We start from the raw sequence: 24466 nt of genomic DNA on the forward strand, positions 1-24466 counted from the left end.
AACTATTATCCTCATGGGAAGGTAAGCAAAGCAGAATTGATTATTTGTTAAAGCAGACAGTCGAACCTGCCATGGTGACCACCTGTCCATAAAGGCCACATGCCCATTAAGACCATCCCAAATGATCCCCGTCGTTTTTTACGACTATATAAATCACCTGTCCATAAAGACCACCTGTCTAATGAGACCACTTTTGCTCAGTCCCTTCGGTGGTCTCTTTAGACTGTATTTGCACAAGAGGAAGAGTTTTAGGTTGAGATTAACGGAGCACAGGTAGGTGAGGATTTTCACACTCTTCACTACCTCAGAAAAATGTGCTGTACTCTGACTATGTTATAAGGCACAAGAGCGTCAGTCGTTGTTTTGTTATTTGTATGTGAAGCTCATTAAGTTTTTTTATTTACTCTTATAAACATCGCCAATCAGCACATGCCTGTGCAAACGATAACCGTTTGCACCTTTGTGTATGGCTTGAAAAGTAAACAACTGGGCGACTGCCACGGGAGAAGTGTGCCACTGAGTGAGTTCATAAACAGGCAGGATGGTGTCAATTCTCTTCATTTCCCCGAACCAGAGCAATATCAGTAGTTGCCATGTTAAAGCTACCCTTTCTGGGAATATCGGAACTTAACTTAACCAATTTGCATGTGGATAACAAAATGTTTCCATTTTCTGCAGGAGTGTTGCTACAAGTTTGAAAAGCCACCTAACAGTTACCGTCTTGTGCAAGACAAGCCATATGCTGCAACTGCAACAGCTTTTAACCCGGTGCTTTCTGACATTTACGCTGATTATGTGCGGGAAGACAAAATGGCTTACGAGGCTTGCTGTGTAAAATCAAGCGAAAAGTACTGTCAAACGTTTTACAACCTGAGACCTATAGGGGAGTGTCAAGACAACGCTCCCCTTGTTTTTGGTAAGTGAAGATCGTGTTTGTAAGAAGTAGGTGTTTTTGCATAAAACCGATTAAATATAGCAACTTAACTCGTGACAAAAGTTTGTGATTGCTTTAGATGCTTAGGCATTTGTACGGTACTGACCCTGTAAGACCACTGATGTGACCATTTTATGCGTCTAATGAAATAGCGAATTATAAATGGGTACGATGTGAGGGTTGTGTTCATGTTTAAAACATAACAATATCCCATTTTCTCTGATAGTTTTTAACCGAGAGTTTCAAACTTCTCACACTTCCATGGTTTGATGACCTTCATGTATGAATCAAGCCTGGTTGACCCTTTCTAATTTTAAGGTCACAGTGGGGTCAATTGCAAGTTCGGATTAAAACATAAAAAATATTATTTTGCTTGAACGAATCAAAAAACAAGAACAAACTTAAACTTTTAACCCTGAAATTAAACTTTTTACCCCCCCCCCCCCCCCGTAACAAAAAACCAAGAAAGGCAGGTTGTTGGAACGTTTGTTATTGACAAAACAATACATTCACAAGTATAAATCTGTGCACTTAAAAGACCGTTGGGCCGATATATTTGTGAATGTATTGTTTTGTCATTCAGTCAATAACAAACGTTCCAACAACCTACCTTTCTTGTTTTTTGATTCTGAATTTTGGAACGTTGGCAGTCTCTTTGTTTTTGGATTTGCTTGAACGTTTTGAAAGTTATAGATCTTTACAATCTTTCTGGGTTTGACGATCTCTAGACATGATCAAGGTCACGGTGGGGTTGATGAATAGGAAATTAAAATTTTCTCGAACATTCATGGAATACGAGATGCAGTTAATTTATTTCTGATTCATATTATTAAAGATGGAGGGGATTCGTATGCGCATTTGATCTTCTACTTAAAACAATATTCTAGCTTTTAAAAGTCAAATAATGTCGCCGTAAACACATTTATTTTATGTTGGTTAACATCACAATAGAACTCGGAAAACAATTTTAGCAAGGGATGCATTTTTTCACAACTTTAGTAGACGGGAGAGTGACCCTTCAACATTCTTAAAACTAAAAAAAAACACTAGGCAGATGCGTTTGAATGCCGATCTTTGTTATGGAGACGTTTAATAAAAATAACAATAAGACGACTCGAATGCCCCCGCCCCCCCTTAAAAGGTAACGCCTTCACCTTTAGCCTGTAAATCATGCTGGGTTTTGGCGTCCTGCAAGTCGTCAATGTTCTTGATGTTTCTCTTTTGTTCATAAAGTTTGCACAACGGAATTTATGAACATTGCTTTTTTCTTTGAAAATTAAAAAATGAACTGACTTTCTTGCAGCTACACTGTGTTGTGATCCTTACATCATGACTTTGGATGAACGTGGATACACTTTCAATGGCTGGGGCGAGTACACCATGGTAACAGCGAGCAGTCTGGAGGCAAGTTTCACCCTTCAGGCTCGAACAGACCTTGCTGAGACAGAGACCGGGAAACTGGGCAACGCCACCGTCTTCACAGCCTTTGGAGCCGAGGCGGACGACATTCGGATCTTCGTCGGGCTTGACCCAAACACCAAAAGTTGTAAATATCTTATTTTTCTATAGAACAGTGTTGTTGAAAAGATGAAAGATTTTATGTGCCAAGCGTTCATAAAACAACATTTACTTCACAACAGTTTTGCTTGACTTATGAATTAAGCAAATCACAAACTTCGTCTTCTCTGTCACACCATGGCTGCTGTACCGTGTGCTCGCTACGTGGGGGGCAGATACACGTGACGTCTTGTATGCAAAATGTCTACGGCGACTAACTATACGCTTGTCTGATAAGATTACCTGTGTGCGAGGCTGCTAGGATTGCCTTTACGTTACAAAAGCTCTTTTTGAAAGTGCGTATCAATGCAAAAATGTACGTGATGAAGACGAACATAAAGTGACCACGTTTATAGTGGACGATTTGTTTGTTTGTTTGTTTGCTTAACGCCCAGCCGACCACGAAGGGCCATATCAGGGCGGTGCTGCTTTGACATATAACGTGCGCCACACACAAGACAGAAGTCGCAGCACAGGCTTCATGTCTCACCCAGTCACATTATTCTGACACCGGACCAACCAGTCCTAGTACTAACCCCATAATGCCAGACGCCAGGCGGAGCAGCCACTAGATTGCCAATTTTAAAGTCTTAGGTATGACCCGGCCGGGGTTCGAACCCACGACCTCCCGATCACGGGGCGGACGCCTTACCACTAGGCCACCGTGCCGGTGTATAGTGGACGATCTACATCTCCGTTTTTACATATAAATGCCTCATAGAAGTTTTATAAGCTTTAATTGTGCTCTTAGAGATAACCCAATGCTGTTGAGTAAGGAGGTTGGGGGGGGGGGGGGGGGGGGGTAGTGTTCATACTTGAAGTAACACATTATTTTCACATTTGTGAAATATGTCCTGAAAACACTTAAAAACATCCTTGTGTAGTATATTCAGTATTTTGTATGTGGTTTCCTTGGATCTTAGAAAGTTTACATCCTTTCAGGGTTATGTGACCTCCAGAATTGGATAAGTCTTTCCCCCCTTTGTCAGATGTCAAGATCACAGAGGGATTGATTTCAGGTTAAAAAAAAAGTAACAACATTTTGTGAATGGTTTTGAAACTACACATTTGAAAAATACAAACTTCAAATGTTTGATGACTTTCAATTACGACCAAAACTGGATTACTTAGGTAAAACTGAAAGGTAAAGGCAAAATCGACTTGGGATCTAAAATATAATTTTCTTGAACTTTTTTAAAGCTACAAACGTTCTAGGTTAGATGACCCCCAGACCTAATGACATCTGGTTGACCAAAGTCAAATTTCAAGTTCACAGAATCGCATGTTAAGTTTACAATGTCTTAATGTTTTTGTTAGTACTGGTGTCACATGCCTGATGTGAAACAGTTGATTGGCTAAACTGTTAGCGCACTATTGGAGAACGTATTCTTCCGCCTATGCCACAGTGAGGCTGCCTTCTTTCGATTTGAGAAGATTCTTGTCATCCACCCTGCAAGTGACATGTAGCTTATCTTCTCCACATTACCAAATGATCCTTGATCCTAAAATTCCCCGCGGCAAAAAGCAGAAGTGTTTTTTCTGACAGATTTCGAGCTAGTCAATGCAGTATTTGGAAGTCGACTGATTCGATTGGCTGCCCTACGTATACATGCAGCAGACGACAGCGTCAGTTCAGTACCGAAATGAACGGTTTTCGCATATTTTAGGACAACAACGAAGTAAATAGAAAACATGAAGGCTTCAAAACATTCTTACCATGTATATAATCATAGCACCAACCTCCTAGATGAATGCACATACATTACAAGAAATAACATTCCAACTTTATGTTTTGCGAATGAGCGAAACATCGTGTCACTTTGACATCAGGGGACGTAACTCAGTTCCGTGGGGGTTGTTCATTTTTTAAAAGCATAGAAACTTCTGGTATATGTTTTTCTACCAATAATAAACTAAATATAAAAGTGAAACTGTATGCTCATGGGTACATTTAGCATAACTGTAACTCATGCTATTAGTTGCTAATCGATAAAACGGTGAGGAGGGTCATCAAATCGTAAAATGGATGGTCGGTGATTAAACCGTCAATACCCCCGAAATTTGCAACTGTAGCGAGAAGCTTGCAAGTCATGGCAAAGCCGGCACAAAAAAAAAATAGATCTAACTCGACAGGTCCACAGTTATCCATTCGCCCGCAGAAAAATTTGCCTTGTCAGACGTTCTAATCTCTTGTAGTTACTGACCATATCGTCATTAAAACAATCACAGTGCGCTAAGAGATTTATTGAGCAAATCTTGAAAATAATTATTCAGCGCTTCGTTCAATGATTTGCTCTATAAATCTCTTAGCGCACTGTGATGTCTCAATAACTTAAGATAATAATAATAATTATGATAATGATAATAATAATAATAATAGTGAATCTTTGCTTCAGAAATTATAATGCTCATGGTGGATCTGTCCTTTTATATCTATATGCTTTTAGCATAAAACTGCTCTGAGAAATTGTTATGGTAATGTCATATCCACACATTTGAATGCTTTCAGCTTTGGTCATATATGCGAACAGCGAAGACTTCAGCAGAAGATTCCAAAACGACCCAGAATTTCAGGTGGACAACGACGACTTCTTCTTACATAGAGACAACGACAGCCTTGAAATCTCATTCCAGTCAGGTACAATCTGAATAATATATGAGACTTTGAAAACATTCTAATAGTAAACATAGTAATTTACCGTGTGTCTTTCTTTAATGTGGGAGAAGCGAACACGGGTTGCTTTTATTTGTTTCTTGTCTTGTCTTATCAAGAACATTTCTAGCACACTCTTCCTTCCTGTTTTTTTCAAATAGCTAAAATGGTCGACCATTATTCACATTCATAGTGTGGACTTTTTCGAATTAATGGTATTAATCCTAGTTTTGCTTCCTCTTCAATCATTAGACAAGCAAATTATGTACTCTTTCATTCTGAAAACCTGGCAACTATACGCTATGTTTTGCAAGCAGTCGTCTGTATTTAAAACCGAGTGGCTGGTTTTACTGCAAACAAAAATGGGTGCTGTAGCTCATTTTCGTATAGTCAATTTTAAGTGGATAAATTAACAGGCGAACCTTTTGTCAAAAATCAGTTATTATTCTTTTGCCCCTAAGTAAACGTAGATATTAAAATTACCATGGACTTCTTACATCCAGGTGCACGGAGCCTCAAGGACTTGAAGTCATGCCTCTGGCATCTACCCATGTGAAAAATACCAGTCGAAAACTGGCATTTTTTCACGGATTAATTGTTATCAATCGAGTAAACAAGGCAAAACTACTCGATCAGTCCCGCAGGCGAACTAATTACCTCAAAAGCCCACATGGAAGTCTATTCATCTCGACGAGACAGAGAGAGAACGTTCTTTATATCTTGTGTAGTTTACATCAAGACATTGTGTTTGACTACGTAAGAAAAATGCAAAACATGGTATTTGCATACAGCCTTTAGACTTAGAACGTCCTCATAAGAAATGTTAATGAAGTTTTAGCAAGAGATGCGAACTGACAAACCGCATAAGATTTCTTTTGGCTGGCAACTGTCACGATCGGGTGACAGAGACCAAGAAAGTGTCACTCAGTAGAGTGCCTGTTCTGGGTCAATGTATGATAGAAAGCGCCTGTGCGTGATATTGGGCTACAGCAGAGTTTGCTGACAGTGCTCAATGAACACGGAGGGTTTGCTGCGCACGAGTTTTACAGTGGAGGTTTCTGCTGTCATAGGGCTGACGGTTTTTCGCTGACAGCGCACACGGGATTTTCAGGGATTGAGTTTCTCGTGTCTTTTTTCTGCTTGGGGAGGCAGAATTGTGTATAGCTGGACTGGTTTTGTGACAAGGTCAGTCACGTGTTATTGGCTAGGTTGTCTGAGAGAGGCACAAGGACGGCGCACTTGACACCCAGCGGCAGAAGGGGAAGGATCTAATACACAGTTTCTAGAGTATGATGGTTTTTCACCGAGTATTATATTCGGCACTCTAAGGGAACTTCCACCAGTTATTTCCTCCTCACTGCCACGTATTTTGCTGAGGACAAGTCGTCAACTTTCCTTCGTCGGCGATGGCTTTCGCATAAGGATTCGACAAGGGGTTCTGGACGTTTTTGGTCACTGTTGACGAACAGAGGCTGTTCCAGGGAGGAAGCGGATTTTTGCTTCCATGAGAGTACAATCATAGGCTTTTGAGGTAATAAATCATTATTTAACGCTGTTGATGAGTCTGTGTTTGTGGAATGAAATACTCTCTGTTGTTCTTTCCAGGTTAGCGCATAATTTACTCTCTGTGACGCTAAAATACTAATCTGTATATGGTTTTTGCAGATAGGGAGAGAAGGACGGAAAATGACTGTTTTGTTGTTGTAAAAAGTCCGTTTTGTGCAGGCCCACGTGCTCGATGAGATATTTAAAGATGACATGTTTTAAGGTGGTGGGTGAGGGGTAGCTGACATGTTTAGTGCACCGATGCTTTCTGTTTGCAGCCTTCGTTCGTTTCTGTCGGTTGCCTGTAACCGCTGCACGGCTGCCTTTTGACGGGGCACTGCTAGCTGCAGACGTTGGAGCTGGGACCTGAGGAAGCTACGCTAACCGGCTAACCAGCAGACCGGCTAACCAGCAGACCGGCTAACCAGCGAACCGGCTAACCAGCAACCCGGCTAACCAGCAACCCGGCTAACCAGCATACCGGCTAACCAGCATACAGAAAGAAAGCTAAGTGCACCGTGTCTTACGCACCCCGTTGACCACCGTTGTCTTTTCCTTATCTGTGATTTCATTGGAGTAGTGACAACGTGGGGTGTTGACCCCTGCATGAACTAGAGCTTTTTGAACAGAACATTCTCATTTGACTGTATTTACACGGGATCAGCGTGTTACTATAATTTTCTATATACTACTGGCATTTTGTCAGTGATCACGGGTTTTTTTACGTGTTGAGAACGTAAAAGGAACATATTTTGAGTGAAGGCTCGAGGGAGGTGGCGAGTTTATACATAAACAGGCGTCTGAAACTTATACTTTTGTTGACTCTATTTAATTGTATGACTGCGAGAGTGGATCGTGGTGTGGTTAGTTAATTAGTAGTAATTAACCGGTTCATAATCACCTTAAGTGATATATTGAAACGTGACACATGGGGGCCAAGCCGGGATTTACTCAGTTAATTTCCAACTGATAAAGACCCACCAATTAAGGATAACTAAGAGCAGATAATCTCGTCAGTGCTCGACTTATTTTCTGCTTGGTGCTACCCTTTTTTGTATAGTTTTGATCATATACCACACCTTAAGCGATTCACACCTTGCAGGAAATGTAAATTGTAATTTGTGAGTTATTGTATGCGCTAACTGTGATTACTTCCCTTTCCTTTGTTTGTGAATCTTTGTTGTTGTACGTTCAGAGTTTTCCGTTGCAGAGAGCTGAGCGGGGTTAGCGGATTTGTTATTCGTTTTACTCAGTTTTCTCTACATTGTTGTTTCGCATTCTGTAACAGGTTACATTTCTACCGTCTTGTTTTACTTGGATTTTTCTCCATATTTTGACTTTGTTGGAATTTTGGGGGGGAAGGGTCCGAGGACTTCTGTCCTAACCAAGGCTGTGGGAGACACTCTGTTTCACCGCAAAAAGCAGCCGATAAAGTAGGCCACGGCTGTGGGAAACACTTTGTTTCACCGCAAAAAGCAGCCATAAAGTAGGCTACGCGTTTTGTTCTACACCGTTTGGATTTTTCTTCTGCATTTTCTGGTTACTGGATTTTTGTATCCATTTCATCACCGCGTGTTCTAGCTATAGCCGCGTTAGACTTATTTTTGTGATAAAGCTTTGCTAAAACTAACCATGGCTACAGGGGGATCTCCTACGAGGAGAATAACTTTCGAGACTCCTGGGAGCGAGCAACCGACCGAGCGAGACGCACGCGTTAGAGCCCGAAGCGTTCTAAAACGCTTAGAAGTAGAACGGAAGGAAGAATTTGAGCGACTGACAAGAAAAGAAGAACGTGACCGACAGGACAAGAAGGACGAACTTGACAGACAAGAAAGGGAACGACAGGCTGAACGACAGGCCGAACGTGACCGACAGGACAAGAAAGAGAAAGATGAACTTGACAGACAAGAAAGGGAACGACAGGCAGAACGAGACAGACAGGAAAGGAAAGACGAGCTTGACAGACAAGAACGGAAAGAGAAAGACGAACTTGACAGACAAGAAAGAGAACGAGACAGACAGGAAAAGAAAGACGAGCTTGAGAGACAGGAACGACAGGCCGAACGACAGGCCGAACTTGACAGACAGGACAAACAGGCCGAACGCGATCACCAGCTAGAGCTAGCTAGACTACAGGCCGAGAAGGGTACGCTTACTCAGGCTAGCGCGCCGACGTTTGTTGCCGACCGTACGAGACTGCCGACGTTCGACGATGACAAGGACGAGCTCGACGACTTTTTACGCCGGTTTGAGCGCATTGCATCTGACCAGAAGTGGGAAGAGGCCACGTGGGCTAGCCGCCTTAGCACCTGCTTAAAAGGACGCGCATTGCAGCTCTACAACGCTTTGGATGACGACGAGGCGAGAGACTATCAGGCACTAAAGAAGGCGTTACTCCAGCGCTTCAACCTGACTGCGGAAGCCTACAGACGACGTCTGCGTAACAGCAAGAGACTGAGCGGCGAGCTGAGCCATCAGTTTGTGGCACGCCTTAATCTCTACCTGCGGCGCTGGGTGGAGATGGCCGAAAAGGACTGGACCGTCAACGACCTTGCCGACCTCATTGTCATGGAACAACTGATGTCCAGCCTGCGACCTGAGGTGGTGACCTTCGTGCAGGAGCACCAGCCTAAGACTACTCAGGAAGCAGCCGACTGGATCAGGGTACACGAGGACGCCCAGGCGATCTCTGGCAAATCTTCAGGCTCACGGCCGGGAAAATCGGGAAATTCAGGTTCTTCAGGACCCAAGGACGATCAGGGACACAAAGGATCAGGTTCCAGAACTGACATCCAGTGTTACTACTGCAACAAGCGGGGCCACGTGAAGAAGGACTGCCACAAGAGACAGGCTGACCAGAAGGGCGTACACTTTGTTGGCAGCGAGGAGTTAAGGGACGTCACGAGCTCATGCACAATTCCACAACTCTGCGTTCCGTGCTCCAGGAAACATTTCCAGCCCCACTGCAACGTTTACGTTAACGGAGTGAAGGGCGAAGGTCTGCGGGACACAGGAGCAGACATGATAGTGGTTCGGGCGAGTCTAGTTCCAGCTATGGCCTACACAGGAGACAGCATCGGGGTGAGAATGGCCGAGGCATCTCACGCTTACGACTTGAACACGGCAGTGATCAAGGTCGTAACACCGTTGTTCACGGGGACCATTGTGGCCGTCGTCATGGACGATCCTCCATGCGACCTGCTCATTGGGAACCGGGTTCAGTTTGTGGACGGCGTCACAAGGGAGGTTCCCGTTTATCGGTCTCCCGACGTCATTTCAGTGCTCACGCGGGCACAGGCGGAGCGAGAGGACAAACCTCTCAAACCCCTACCTGCTGCACGAGCTGCCCTGGGGAACGTGACCCCCGCGCTTCTCGCGAAGGCTCAGGCATCTGATCCGACATTAGCGACTCCTCGGGAGCACGCGAAGTCGGGGAAGGTGAAGCTGAGCGGGAAGCATGGGAGGTCAAAGTTCCTCAGGGACAAGAAGTTGCTCTACCGTGAGTTCAGCAACCAAGAAGGTACATTTAGACAGGTTGTCGTGCCTCGCGAGTTTCGCGAGGGTGTCATGGCAACGGCACACGACTCGATTCTGGGAGGTCATCTTGGTACCAAGAAGACCACGGATCGTGTCTGGCGCCACTTTTACTGGCCAGGCATCTGCACGGATGTCCGACGTTTCTGTGCGTCCTGCGATAAGTGCCAGAAGGTGGTTGCCAAAGGAAGGGTGAGGAAGGTCCCCTTGGAGAAGATGCCGCTCATCGACGAACCCTTTCGTCGGGTGGCAGTGGACATCATCGGGCCCATCTTGCCTGCGTCTGAGGACGGAAACAGATACATTTTGACCATGGTGGACTACGCTACTCGATACCCAGAGGCGATCCCTCTGAAATCGATTGAAGCCACGCGAGTAGCTGAGGCTCTGGTTACTATGTGGTCCCGGCTGGGAATTCCATCAGAGGTACTCACCGACAGAGGCACGCAGTTCACGGGAGGAGTGATGGCGGAGGCAGCACGACTGCTATCACTGGAGCAGCACTTCACCACTCCTTACCATGCTCAGTGCAACGGACTGGTGGAAAGGTTCAATGGCACCTTGAAGACCATGCTGAGGAAACTAGCTCAGGAGAAACCACGCACGTGGGACAGGTACATCCCAGCATTGCTTTTTGCATACCGCGAGGTTCCTCAGGAGAGCTTGGGTTTTTCCCCATTTGAGTTGTTGTACGGCAGACAGGTACGCGGTCCCATGGCTATCCTGCGTCAGGCTTGGACGGACGAAGAAGCTGACGAGGAGGTGCAGACGACAGCGACCTACATCGTAGAACTCAGGAACAGGATTGAAGAGACCTGCAAACTGGCTCAAGAGAACCTGGGAAGAGCAGCACAGCGTTACGCGCGAGGATTCGACCGCAAGGCACGGCCGCGCAGCTTCAAGATTGGAGAACGGGTGTTGCTACTTCTACCTGTCAAACACAACAAGCTACAACTGAAGTGGCAAGGACCTTTTGAGGTGACAGCGAGTGTGGGCCAGAACGACTACAGGATCATGATGCACGGGAAAGCACGCCTGTACCACGCCAACCTGCTGCGCGCCTACATAGAGAGGACAGCCTACGGGGAGAAGAACAAAGACCAGAAGAACAAAGACAAGAAGACAGAGAAGGTTGCAGTCATCAGGGGTGAAACGAGGGGTTGCTCGTTCTTGAGGACGACCTTTCTGTCTGGAAACAGACCATCAACCTCTGCAATATCTTCAGGTTGCAAGGTTGGCAAACGCCAGACTTATGCGCTGGGCGTTGATCCTCCAACCGTACCAATTCACGGTACGCGTCATTCCGGGCGCCAACAATGTTGGAGCTGACTTTCTCTCTCGGGCTGTAGAGGAGAACATGACTGTGAGCGAAACCGAGGTTTCGTCTTGAAGAGGGGAGGTGTGTCACGATCGGGTGACAGAGACCAAGAAAGTGTCACTCAGTAGAGTGCCTGTTCTGGGTCAATGTATGATAGAAAGCGCCTGTGCGTGATATTGGGCTACAGCAGAGTTTGCTGACAGTGCTCAATGAACACGGAGGGTTTGCTGCGCACGAGTTTTACAGTGGAGGTTTCTGCTGTCATAGGGCTGACGGTTTTTCGCTGACAGCGCGCACGGGATTTTCAGGGATTGAGTTTCTCGTGTCTTTTTTCTGCTTGGGGAGGCAGAATTGTGTATAGCTGGACTGGTTTTTGTGACAAGGTCAGTCACGTGTTATTGGCTAGGTTGTCTGAGAGAGGCACAAGGACGGCGCACTTGACACCCAGCGGCAGAAGGGGAAGGATCTAATACACAGTTTCTAGAGTATGATGGTTTTTCACCGAATATTATATTCGGCACTCTAAGGGAACTTCCACCAGTTATTTCCTCCTCACTGCCACGTATTTTGCTGAGGACAAGTCGTCAACTTTCCTTCGTCGGCGATGGCTTTCGCATAAGGATTCGACAAGGGGTTCTGGACGTTTTTGGTCACTGTTGACGAACAGAGGCTGTTCCAGGGAGGAAGCGGATTTTTGCTTCCATGAGAGTACAATCATAGGCTTTTGAGGTAATAAATCATTATTTAACGCTGTTGATGAGTCTGTGTTTGTGGAATGAAATACTCTCTGTTGTTCTTTCCAGGTTAGCGCATAATTTACTCTCTGTGACGCTAAAATACTAATCTGTATATGGTTTTTGCAGATAGGGAGAGAAGGACGGAAAATGACTGTTTTGTTGTTGTAAAAAGTCCGTTTTGTGCAGGCCCACGTGCTCGATGAGATATTTAAAGATGACATGTTTTAAGGTGGTGGGTGAGGGGTAGCTGACATGTTTAGTGCACCGATGCTTTCTGTTTGCAGCCTTCGTTCGTTTCTGTCGGTTGCCTGTAACCGCTGCACGGCTGCCTTTTGACGGGGCACTGCTAGCTGCAGACGTTGGAGCTGGGACCTGAGGAAGCTACGCTAACCGGCTAACCAGCAGACCGGCTAACCAGCAGACCGGCTAACCAGCGAACCGGCTAACCAGCAACCCGGCTAACCAGCAACCCGGCTAACCAGCATACCGGCTAACCAGCATACAGAAAGAAAGCTAAGTGCACCGTGTCTTACGCACCCCGTTGACCACCGTTGTCTTTTCCTTATCTGTGATTTCATTGGAGTAGTGACAACGTGGGGTGTTGACCCCTGCATGAACTAGAGCTTTTTGAACAGAACATTCTCATTTGACTGTATTTACACGGGATCAGCGTGTTACTATAATTTTCTATATACTACTGGCATTTTGTCAGTGATCACGGGGTTTTTTACGTGTTGAGAACGTAAAAGGAACATATTTTGAGTGAAGGCTCGAGGGAGGTGGCGAGTTTATACATAAACAGGCGTCTGAAACTTATACTTTTGTTGACTCTACTTAATTGTATGACTGCGAGAGTGGATCGTGGTGTGGTTAGTTAATTAGTAGTAATTAACCGGTTCATAATCACCTTAAGTGATATATTGAAACGTGACAGCAACACTAGAGGTATGTTTAGTCATCTGTGGGATTGTTGTGTAAATATTTTGACTGTTTATATCCTTATCTGCGACAAAAGACAAATCGTTGCTTAAACAGTACTCTGAGCGGACAAGTATCTTGAAAATGCTGGGACGTCTGTGGTAATACATTCAGAAAACCTTAGCGTTTCAAACGTGTGGTTTTTGCTTGTAGCTAGGTAGCAGACATTCCGCAACTCGATTCGCTTCTTATCTTTTCCAAATCGCTGGGCACTGTGAAGAAGAGAAAAAAACAAGGAAGGTTTTGTGAGCCATCAAAAGAGTATGGAAAAGAGAAAAACACAGACAGCGCATACAGGGCACATGAGACCGAACTTTCTGTTAAGTGCAGGTCTGACGAAATGTGCAACTTGATAAAGTTGACTGGTAGAAAACGTCAGTTCTAGATTGTTAAAAAACCCACCTACAAACAAACAAACAAACAAAAACAATAAAAAAAAAACCCACCTACAAACCCCTGTCTAGATGAGTAAACTGAGCTTTGAATTACAAATTAATCCATAATTCTTTTTCAGGTATCAGTCTGAAAATATCGGTCAGGATCAAGTCCCTAGCAATGTCGCTCAGCCTGCCCAAGACATTCCGCAACAAAACAAAAGGACTTATGGGTAACTTCAATGGCATCAAAGATGATGAATTCATTCTGCCTGACGGAACGTCGATGGGACCAGACCCAACAGAACGACACGTTTTTCAGACATTTGGCCCTGCGTGTAAGTATGTTTACTGCTTCAGAGCTCTTGAACACAGTCATGTTATTATGAGTTGATACTGGCTGTCAGCAAACGATGACTGACTGTGACATTGTTTAACAATTAATATACAATTTGAGGACAAGTTCAAGTTCTGTTGAAGAAGTAATATTAGGTGTTAACTATGGGCATACGCCTGCAAATGACACAAAACAAATGCAGCAATGTCCAGCTGTTCATTTTTTATGTTGGATAATCCAGGATTGCATACATGCATTCATTGCATGCATCACCTTACATTGCAATGTTTAGTGTTCAAGTTTGTTTCGGAAGATTGGACTTCGAAATACAATCTCCCATTTTACTTATCTTCGTGGATAACCAACGTTTTAAGTACATATTTAAAGTATGTCATCATGTCTATAGTTCTTTGGTTTGATTGTGTCACAGGGGCAGTAACCTCTGACAGCTCTGTCATGCGATATGAACCAAGGGAAGGCCCCCACAACTACTCGCATCCTGAGTTTGTTCCCCTTTTTCTGGACGAACAACCAGAAGAAATCAGAAACCTTGCCAAAACCAAGTGTGGAGATAACCTTGCTTGCCAATTTGACTACTTTGCGACGGGAAGCAATGCTTTTGCTATGGACAGCAAGATCTTTCAGGAGGATGCTGATAAAGAAAAGGAAGCTCTCAGTGAGTATCGTGTGGAATAATAACTACATTCTTAGAGGCTGATCTGTTTGGCTAGCAGCGTCAACATTCTTCAGTATTCTTCTGCCTATCTTAAAGAGTAAACATGGCATATTGATACATTTTGGGAATCAAAAAATAATAAGAATTACAATGCAATAAGTTTATAATTTTTTTTAAATTTCTATTTTCTTGCAGAATGTGTCGAATTTAAAGGAACAAAATAATGAAATCATTTTCCACGCTGAAATGCAATCCTATAGCACTGTCTCGAAACTAACGCGATAGTCGGACAGAGTTGCGCCCCTAGAGTCCCGTTTTGTGTTTGCAAAATGGAACCGCATGACGTAGTTTGAACAGCAGACACGGTAACGCTTCCCTCCACCACTAATCTTCTTCTCTCGTTCAGCCAATTTGGACGTAAACAATACAACCGGAACTACCCGCCGACAGCGCCGCGGGTTATGTCAGGGACGGACAACTCTTATCACTTTTGTTTTGAGACAATGCACTAGTCAAGACCAAGTCAAATATTTTTTTTACCAAAATGTCAATCAATTTGATTGCAACACTTTTTAGTAAAGCAGGATGTTACGTCATCTGAGGTGGAAAAAACCCCACAAAAAACAAACACATCTAGCGATATCACCTGTAAGAATGTACATGTAAAATATAATGCAAAGCACACACACACACACACACACACACACACATTCACACATTGCTACATGCACTTTAGGGCTATCGCACACGCCGATGTAACTAAGATAAGCATAGGAATAGTGGCAATCAGCCAAGGGCAGTAATGCACTGGTGGAATTGTGCAAACCTTGTCGGATAGTGTTGAAGCAATACAAGTTGCATAATTATGTTATAGAACTTGCATAACATCCTGGTTAGTTCTGGTGCTCTACCCTCTATCAGTCTCACTGTTCGAGTTGCCTTTACTTGATAACTGTCTTTATTCATCATTTTGTTGACTCACATGCGAAGCAAAAGTGAGTCTATGTACTCACCCGAGTCGTCCGTCCGTCCCGGCGTCCGTCCGTCCGGAAAACTTTAACGTTGGATATTTCTTGGACACTATTCAGTCTATCAGTACCAAATTTGGCAAGATGGTGTATGATGACAAGGCCCCAAAAAACATACATAGCATCTTGACCTTGCTTCAAGGTCAAGGTCGCAGGGGCCATAAATGTTGTCTAAAAACAGCTATTTTTCCCATTTTTCCCATTTTCTCTGAAGTTTTTGAGATTTAATACCTCACCTATATATGATATATAGGGCAAAGTAAGCCCCATCTTTTGATACCAGTTTGGTTTACCTTGCTTCAAGGTCAAGGTCACAGGAGCTCTTCAAAGTTGGATTGTATACATATTTTGAAGTGACCTTGACCCTGAACTATGGAAGATAACTGTTTCAAACTTAAAAATTATGTGGGGCACATGTTATGCTTTCATCATGAGACACATTTGGTCACATATGATCAAGGTCAAGGTCACTTTGACCCTTATAAAATGTGACCAAAATAAGGTAGTGAACCACTAAAAGTGACCATATCTCATGGTAGAAAGAGCCAATAAGCACCATTGTACTTCCTATGTCTTGAATTAACAGCTTTGTGTTGCATGACCTTGGATGACCTTCACATGTATTTTGGTAGGAAAAATGTGTAAAGCAGTTCTTAGTGTATGATGTCATTGCTAGGTTTAGCTGAAGGTCAAGGTCATGTAAAGGTCAAGGTCAAGCATGTGAGTCGTATGGGCTTTGCCCTTCTTGTTTTGTATTATGGTGAGCAAAATCAAATAGCCTACCTATGGCATCCACCCATGTTGAACGACATGATGTTGGTACTAACACCGAAACGCATTGACCAATCACTGAAGGGTACTGAGGTCATTTCACAAACAGGATTTCCCAATCTAGCATTCCCTCTGGTTTGGAGTTTTTGAAGGCTTCTTTTGTACGATGACGCCCTAGCTCTGTTTATTATGTAAAGGGGAGCAACCGGCTGCAAGCGGGCCTCCAGAGACAATAGGAAGCAAGGAATACTCGTTAAAAATACAAGTAAAAGACAGAAAGTATGGCTTGGGAGAGTGTTTAGTCTTTTAATACAAACAATGTCAAAATGTCTTTCTCTTTCAGTAGTACAAACTCTGTAGATGCGTTATGATTAACGATTTTCTTGCGCTTTTTTTCTCTTCAGAAAACGCTTTGCCTCGGATACATGTTCCGTCCGTTTTGAAAGTAGCCGCTGGACGAACAGTGACATTCAACCTGAACGGAAGTGACACTGATGGAGACCCTCTGACATATCACATAGAAGATGATGGCAATGGAAGGGTGCAAGTGAAACCAACATCAGGAGAAGTGAGCTTCCTAGCTGACACGAAGGCACCTGTCGACATGCGGTAAGCTAAAGTTACACCATTCTTTTAGCTATCTCTGACTTTGTTTCTGCGCACAGTTTCTTGCTTTTGGTTTTGCTGTGTTCTGTAAACGATGGCATTGTCTATAAATCGCGGTCGAATGTGAGGATGGTCAATGCATATTAAGTGTAAACAGTTTTACTCAGTGTGCGTGTTTCCTTTTGTAATTTTGCAAAGCCATTTTGGAATGTTTCATGATTTCTTTCTTCCATTATTACCATGCACATAACTTTCTAGTTAGATAAACCTTTCGAGTCTAGTTTCTTTTAATAGATATGCGGTGACATAATTTGTTAATACACACTATTTTGAAGCAGACAGAATTTCACTAGGCTTTGGTAGACAGAGACCAAAATGAATCACTTTTTACAGCGCAACACTGTTTCTTTTTTTTGCGAAATGGACATTCTGCAAGCTTGAATATGACGTTAATATCTTTTGTCATCCCCGGTCGTTTGCATTCAAATGAGAGAAAGTAGTATGATGTTTGGTCTCCTCAGAGTTATAAGTAGGGCGATGGGCGCAGTGGTCTAGTGGAGAAGACATCGGCCTCCTGATCGGAAGGTCGTGAGTTCAAATCCCGGGCGCGGCCGCCTGGTGGGTTAAGGGTGGAGATTTTCCGATCTCCCAGGTCACCTTATGTGCGGACCTGCTAGTGCCTTATCCCCCTTCATGTGTACACGCAAGCACAAGACCACATACGCACGGAAAAGATCCTGTAACCCATGTCAGAGTTCGGTGGGTTATAGAAACACGAAAATACCCAGCATGCTTCCCCCGAAAGCGGCGTATGGCAGCCTGAATGGCGGGGTAAAAACGGTCATGCACGTAAAAACCCACTCATGCGAAAACATGAGTGAATGTGGGAGTTTCAGCCCATGAACGAAGGAGAAGAAGAAGAGAAGTAGGGCATAGTTATCAGCGGAGTGTTCATTGTTTGATGGTGCGTAAACAAAGAACTTCATGTTATTTGATTTGTGTTTGTGTGTTGTTTATGAGTGCGGAAGTTGTTGAATTTAGACATATGAAACTTCACAACCTGCCATGCACACCCACACGGCTACATACGCTTCCCGGACTCTCTACTCGCAAATGGCCGAAGGGATATTTCGGTGGGAAGAGTATCAGGTGTTTGCTTTTTACATATAGTCAAGTTTTGACTAAATATTTTAACATCGAGGGGGAATCGAAACGAGGGTCGTGGTGTATGTGCGTGTGTGTGTCTGTGTGTGTGTGTGTGTAGAGCGATTCAGACCAAACTACTGAACCGATCTTTGTGAAAGTTTACATGAGAGTTCCTGGGAATGATATCCCCGGACGTTTTTTTCTTTTTTTCGATAAATACCTTTGATGACGTCATATCCGGCTTTTTGTAAAAGTTGAGGCGGCACTGTCACACCCTCATTTTTCAATCAAATTGATTGAAATTTTGGCCAAGCAATCTTCGACAACGGCCGGACTTCGGTATTGCATTTCAGCTTGGTGGCATAAAAATTAATTAAAGACTTTGGTCATTAAAAATCTGAAAATAATATTGTAAAAAAAAAAAAAAATTTTTTTATAAAACGATCCAAATTTACGTTCATCTTATTCTTCATCATTTTCTTATTCCAAAAACATATAAATATGTTATATTTGGATTAAAAACAAGCTCTGAAAATTAAAAATATAAAAATTATGATCAAAATTAAATTTTCGAAATCAATTTAAAAACACTTTCATCTTATTCCTTGTCGGTTCTTGATTCCAAAAACATATAGATATGATATGTTTGGATTAAAAACACGCTCAGAAAGTTAAAACGAAGAGAGGTACAGAAAAGCGTGCTATCCTTCTCAGCGCAACTACTACCCCGCTCTTCTTGTCAATTTCACTGCCTTTGCCACGAGCGGTGGACTGATGATGCTACGAGTATACGGTCTTGCTGAAAAATTGCATTGCGTTCAGTTTCATTCTGTGAGTTCGACAGCTTGACTAAATGTTGTATTTTCGCCTTACGCGACTTGTTGTTGTTGTTGTTGGCCAGCAATTTTTAAGACGACATGCACACATTTTGCAAGTAAAAGAAGCTTCAGTTTTTGTTTTCAGCTTGCCCTTTCTTCCATTTCTTTGTTATTTAATGGATATGAAGTGGAAACCGTCCTTAAAATATTAAAATATTGTGACTCTAAAGTAATCGATCTTGAAACATGGAGACTCTAAAATAATCGATCTTGAAATATGGAGACTCTAAAGTAATCGATCTTTAAACAATTGTTGTAGTGGTGTTTTGGGCATACTTAAATAATCAGTTACCTGCAAATACTTTCTGTACTCTGCCCCCACCCAAACCCAACCCCAGGTCCTCCTTCTTAAATCTGCTATGGTGGCCGCGAAGAAGACTGTTTTCACCTGAATTGCTCTCGCTTATTTTGCAGATTCTACGTGATGGATTCTAAGCAATTGAAATCCCCATCTCAAAGCGTGGAGGTTCTTGTCTGTGGTGGGTGCAGCGGCCACGGGAGTTGCGACTATTCCAGCATAGTTCTCCGTGAACCTCACTCCTACATGTTTCATCGCGTTGAGTGTATCTGCAATCCTGGGTGGGAGGGGGATGAGTGTGAGATTGATAGAGATGACTGTGCAAACCACCCTTGCATGGAAGGGCAGACCTGCAATGATCTCACTCCGCGGCAGCAAGGCTTTTTCGGAGGCTTTTTCTGTGGGCAATGCCCCGCTGGGTTCACCTGGTCTGTCTACAAAGAATGTCAAGATGTCAATGAATGTGAAACGAAAGGACTCAGTGTCTGCCAGATGACCTGCTTGAACACATACGGAAGCTTTGAGTGTGGATGCCAAGCGGGATACCGTTTGCAAAGTGATGGACGATCCTGCATTGATATCAACGAATGCCAGGAGAAGACGAGTAACTGTCAACAGATTTGCACCAACACGGTGGGAGGATACCAGTGCGGATGTGAAGACGGATTCACTCTCGAAGACTCTGGAAAAACTTGCAAACAAGTTGACAAATATATGGCGCCATGTATGCTCTCTGAATGCACCCAAGGCTGCAAGCCTATTGTTGACCCGTACCCTATATGGGGCGAACCTGCAGTGCAGTGCTTCTGTTTCGCTGGCTATGACAACATTGCGGAAGACGGGTCAGAATGCAAAAACCACGACGAGTGTCAGGACACGGAGAATCCCTGCAGCCAGCGCTGCTACGACTATGACGGAGGATTCTCCTGTTCTTGTTACGATGGTTATTATCTCGCTAAAGACGAAGTCACATGCCTCCCTTGCTCGGATTGGACTTATGGACCAAGCTGTCTGTATCGGTGTCTGTGCAGCGGCCATGGGGTGGATTGTGACAATGTGAAAGGATGTGTCTGCGAGAACGGATGGCGGGGAGGTCAGTGCCAAGAAGATATAGACGAATGCACGGACAACCCGAACGTGTGTGGGTCTGAAGAGGTATGTTTTAACACGCCTGGATCGTTTGACTGCAGATGCCTCGGCGGCTACGAAAAGGACAGCAGAACTGGTACATGCTCAGGTAAGCAAAGTGCATTTTTTGGTCTCCTCTAGTTCTGTCATGTCCTTATCATCGTTTCCTTACGGACATTTTATAACACGTGCGCATATATATATATATATATATATATATATATAAAACATCAGAAATTGTGAAAGAAACAATTGAAAGTCAGCAGAGACTTTCTTCCGAGATTTGTTAAAATCTCTTAGCAGAGATAGAGAGAGAAATAAGTATCCCTTCACAGACAGCCTATTGGGAGCATCAGACCCTCCTCAAGGGGGACCGAGATTTACAGAGCAAAGTCCCTTTGTGGGGGACGTATCGCAAGGTAATCTAGTCCTGAGGAGGACCATTGTATTTGTACCTAGACCAGACACGTGTTTCGACACTATTGTGTCTCATCAGTGGTCAGGTGGTACTGATGGCGAGAGTTGTCAACCCATGGTATCCAACTAAGAAGCAAACCATTCTCTGAATGGTAGCTTCTGTTGGCATGGGAGACTACCCTCATCTGACAACCCCAAGAGGATATCTGTGAAGGGAAACACTTTGATTTAAGGTCAAAGTGTAGAATTGATATTTATTAAGAAAGAATTTAGAAATTTAGACAAGTTTTAACCAAGAAATTAGGTTAAAACAAGGGAAATTTGAAAAAGCCTAAAGGGAGGTAACTCTGTACCAGCCTGCAGATCCAGAAATGGATACGCGAACAAGTTAGATCTAATTTTGAAAAGGTTAAACAGGAAAAGCGGTCAACTTTTCACTGCTGTTCAACACAGGACTTGGTAAAGAAGAAGTTTTCTGCTTTATTCAATTGGATCGCTTTGAAGGCGATGCAACTTTCACGGTGACCACATTATAAAACATCAGAAATTGTGAAAGAAACAATTGAAAGTCAGCAGAGACTTTCTTCCGAGATTTGTTAAAATCTCTTAGCAGAGATAGAGAGAGAAATAAGTATCCCTTCACAGACAGCCTATTGGGAGCATCAGACCCTCCTCAAGGGGGACCGAGATTTACAGAGCAAAGTCCCTTTGTGGGGGACGTATCGCAAGGTAATCTAGTCCTGAGGAGGACCATTGTATTTGTACCTAGACCAGACACGTGTTTCGACACTATACATATATATATTAATATATATATATATATATGTGTGTGTGTGTGTGTGTGTGTGTGTGTGTGTGTGTGTGTGTGTGTGTGTGTGTGTGTGTGTGTGTAAAATCAAAGCCTGGAATTATATTCAGTCTATTATTTAATTAAGCGACTCGTTCAAACTTCACAGTTTTCTTTCCGCATATTACAATTATGTTATTGGCAGCTAGCAGCGATCGCACAAGGTGTTTTTATAAACCGGTGTTATTCAAAAGAAATGAAGTACACATTCAGTCTATTAAACGAGTCAGTCAAACTCAGTACAAATGGTAAGTTACTATAAGCCATTTGCAAGGTTATGATACACCGAACGTGTACGTGTTACAGTATTACCTGGCAAACCAGTACTATCTGAATAGCAGTGAACAAGTAAGGACTTCTCCCTGAGCGAAACTTCTTTTGCCTTTGCGAGCAGTTTTAAAGCGTCCCATACACAGGTCTAACATTGTAGCCGTCGCGAGATGCTCAAGCAATGATGCTATAATATGTTTTTTTAAAAAGTTAAAAAAAAAAGTTATGAGCGAAGCCAGTACTCTCACGGCCAAAACACACACACGCACCGCCCCTGTAAATCTGTAGCGTGTAAATCTTTCACCCACACTGACACAGTTGTTAAGTCAATATCGCTATCCGGCTTTTCTTTTCGGGTTGACTCACTCTCTCTCCACCCCCCTCCATCTCTCTCTCTCTCTCTCTTTCTTTTTCTCTCTCTCTTCCTCCCTCTTTCTCTCTCTTTCTTTATCTCTCTCTCTCTCTTTAGAAGCTAGAGGGGGGAGTTTACGTCCTCTCAGAAACTATTTCTATTTGGGACAAGAGTATCTCTCTTTATCTCTCTCTCTCTCTCTCTCTCTCTCTCTCTGTATATATCTCTCTCTTCCTCCCTCTTTCTCTCTCTCTGTCTCTTGCTCGCTCTGTCTCTCTCTCTCTCTCTCTCTCTCTCTCTCTCTCTCTCTCTCTCTCTCTCTCTCTCTCTCTCTCTCTCTCTCTGTATATGTGACCCTCCACAACGAAATGAGTCGCATGTCACCTCACGCTGTTCTGCGCTAGGCTTCATATAAGTCCGGGGAGTGTCTGGTAACAGTGTGAGGGTCACCTTAGTCACAGGCTTATAACTCAAACAGTTTTTGCTCTTTTCTAAAACGGTTTTCACCACTAGATAGAGCATACAAAACTCTGTAGGACAATGTAAAAATATGAAAATCATGCACATGTGACATGCGACTCATTTCGTGGTGGAGGGTCACATATAGTCATGTGAATAGTTTTTCTGCCTTTTTTTAAATTTTTTTTTTACTGTCATGCTTATCTTTTGTAATTGTTTTACGTTTATACAACTTGTATATGTATTCAAGATTAGAATAAGTCCCTCTCTGGGCGAGGGCTGGTTGAAAATAAGCTCGTTTATATTGCTTATGCCACAACCATTGTAAAATAAAATTTGATTTGATTTGATTTGATTTGATCTCTCTCTCTCTCTCTCTCTCTCTCTCTCTCTCTCTCTCTCTCTCTCTCTCTCTCTCTCTCTCTCTCTCTCTCTCTCTCTCTCTCTCTCTCTCAGTCTCTTATGTGAGCGCGCGTGTCAACTGCAGATATCATGTTTATTTGAAGAAAATTCCGCAATTTTCTGCTGCTTCAAAGCTCAGACACTCATGACAAAAGCACTAAAAGTCTCCCACTTTTAAACTGTCTGTTTAAAATCAGTTTTTTAACAGAAACAAAAAATCCACATTGATACAAGAATGGAAAATGGTGAAAAATCTGAGTCAAGCGGATAGGAAACCGGTACATCTAACACAAATTAAGTAAACATTTACTGCAAGAACATCTGATACCTGGCAAATGCTTGTCACTTGTGTCTGTAATACGACAATGGCCAGTAGAAGAAAAATCTACCGGACAGAATTAACAGAACAAAAGTAACGAAAAAACGACTATGTAACATGGTCTTTAGTATTAAGCAGGATGCTATAAGTCGGTCAAGGTTATGCGTTAGAGCCACAGCTAGTACCTTCCTTACTCAATTAAGGCCGGGCTCGCCAGTTATTATTACGCTTTCAAGTTTCCCTTTGTGGGATGCCTCTCTCTCTCTCTCTCTCTCTCTCTCTCTCTCTCTCTCTCTTTATCTGTACTCTGTGTGTGTGCGTGCGTGTGTGTGTGTGTGTGTGTGTGTGTGTGTGTGTGCACGTGTGTTGGGGGTGCCGGGGGCCGGTGGAGGGGGGGGGGACAAAAAGGAAAAACGGAACTAGATCAAGTGCTACAATGCAACACATTCAATGAATGATAGTTTGCCACAATGGCATATAATTATGCGTATACCGGCTTACATTCTTCTCGTCCTCTTTGTCTGCCGCAAGTCCTCTTTCGCCACAAAACGCTACAAGCAGGGCACAGATGAAAAATAGCGACACGTGCATTTTGCAGCAAAGCTTCATGACGCGTGCGTAAAAGGGGAATCCCCGGGAGTTCCCATTGCTTGAGAAAATTATATAAAAATGAAAATGTAACGAAACGCGAAAATGTGGCAGTTTGTCGGTAGGCTTGATATTTATCACTCGTATCATAGGAGTATTTGAAGTGTCTTCCACAAGCAGCGAAAGTGCAGAAATGGCTATTTTGACCAACCAGACAGTACTGTTACAAACGTGTGCATAACATCGGAAGAAAACATTGCTGTAAACTGGAGATGACGTAGAGAAAAAAGCGAGCTACAATCTCGCAATCAGTA

The 24466-nt window shown here is 43.3% G+C and overlaps 1 protein-coding gene and 1 long non-coding RNA gene across 2 annotated transcripts in view; both read left to right on the top strand.

Moving 5' to 3' along the window:
• Positions 1 to 695: 695 nt before the first annotated feature.
• The window catches only part of LOC138947725 (fibrillin-3-like), a 70516-nt gene continuing 46745 nt past the window's right edge, over positions 696 to 24466 (top strand). The window contains exons 1-7 of the mRNA XM_070319265.1: positions 696 to 916; positions 2238 to 2480; positions 5001 to 5129; positions 13771 to 13968; positions 14398 to 14643; positions 16847 to 17051; positions 19487 to 20607. Of these exons, the coding sequence (XP_070175366.1) occupies positions 811 to 916; positions 2238 to 2480; positions 5001 to 5129; positions 13771 to 13968; positions 14398 to 14643; positions 16847 to 17051; positions 19487 to 20607 (2248 nt within the window). The 5' untranslated portion in view covers positions 696 to 810. The remainder of the gene's footprint in view (positions 917 to 2237; positions 2481 to 5000; positions 5130 to 13770; positions 13969 to 14397; positions 14644 to 16846; positions 17052 to 19486; positions 20608 to 24466) is intronic.
• Positions 6031 to 7499, top strand: LOC138947734 (uncharacterized). The gene is made up of 2 exons (XR_011449775.1): positions 6031 to 6675; positions 6968 to 7499. It is a non-coding gene; the product is annotated as an uncharacterized lncRNA (long non-coding RNA).

This window comes from Littorina saxatilis, linkage group LG14 (assembly GCF_037325665.1).
Source record: "Littorina saxatilis isolate snail1 linkage group LG14, US_GU_Lsax_2.0, whole genome shotgun sequence".
In the NCBI taxonomy this organism is placed as follows: Eukaryota; Metazoa; Mollusca; class Gastropoda; order Littorinimorpha; family Littorinidae; genus Littorina; species Littorina saxatilis.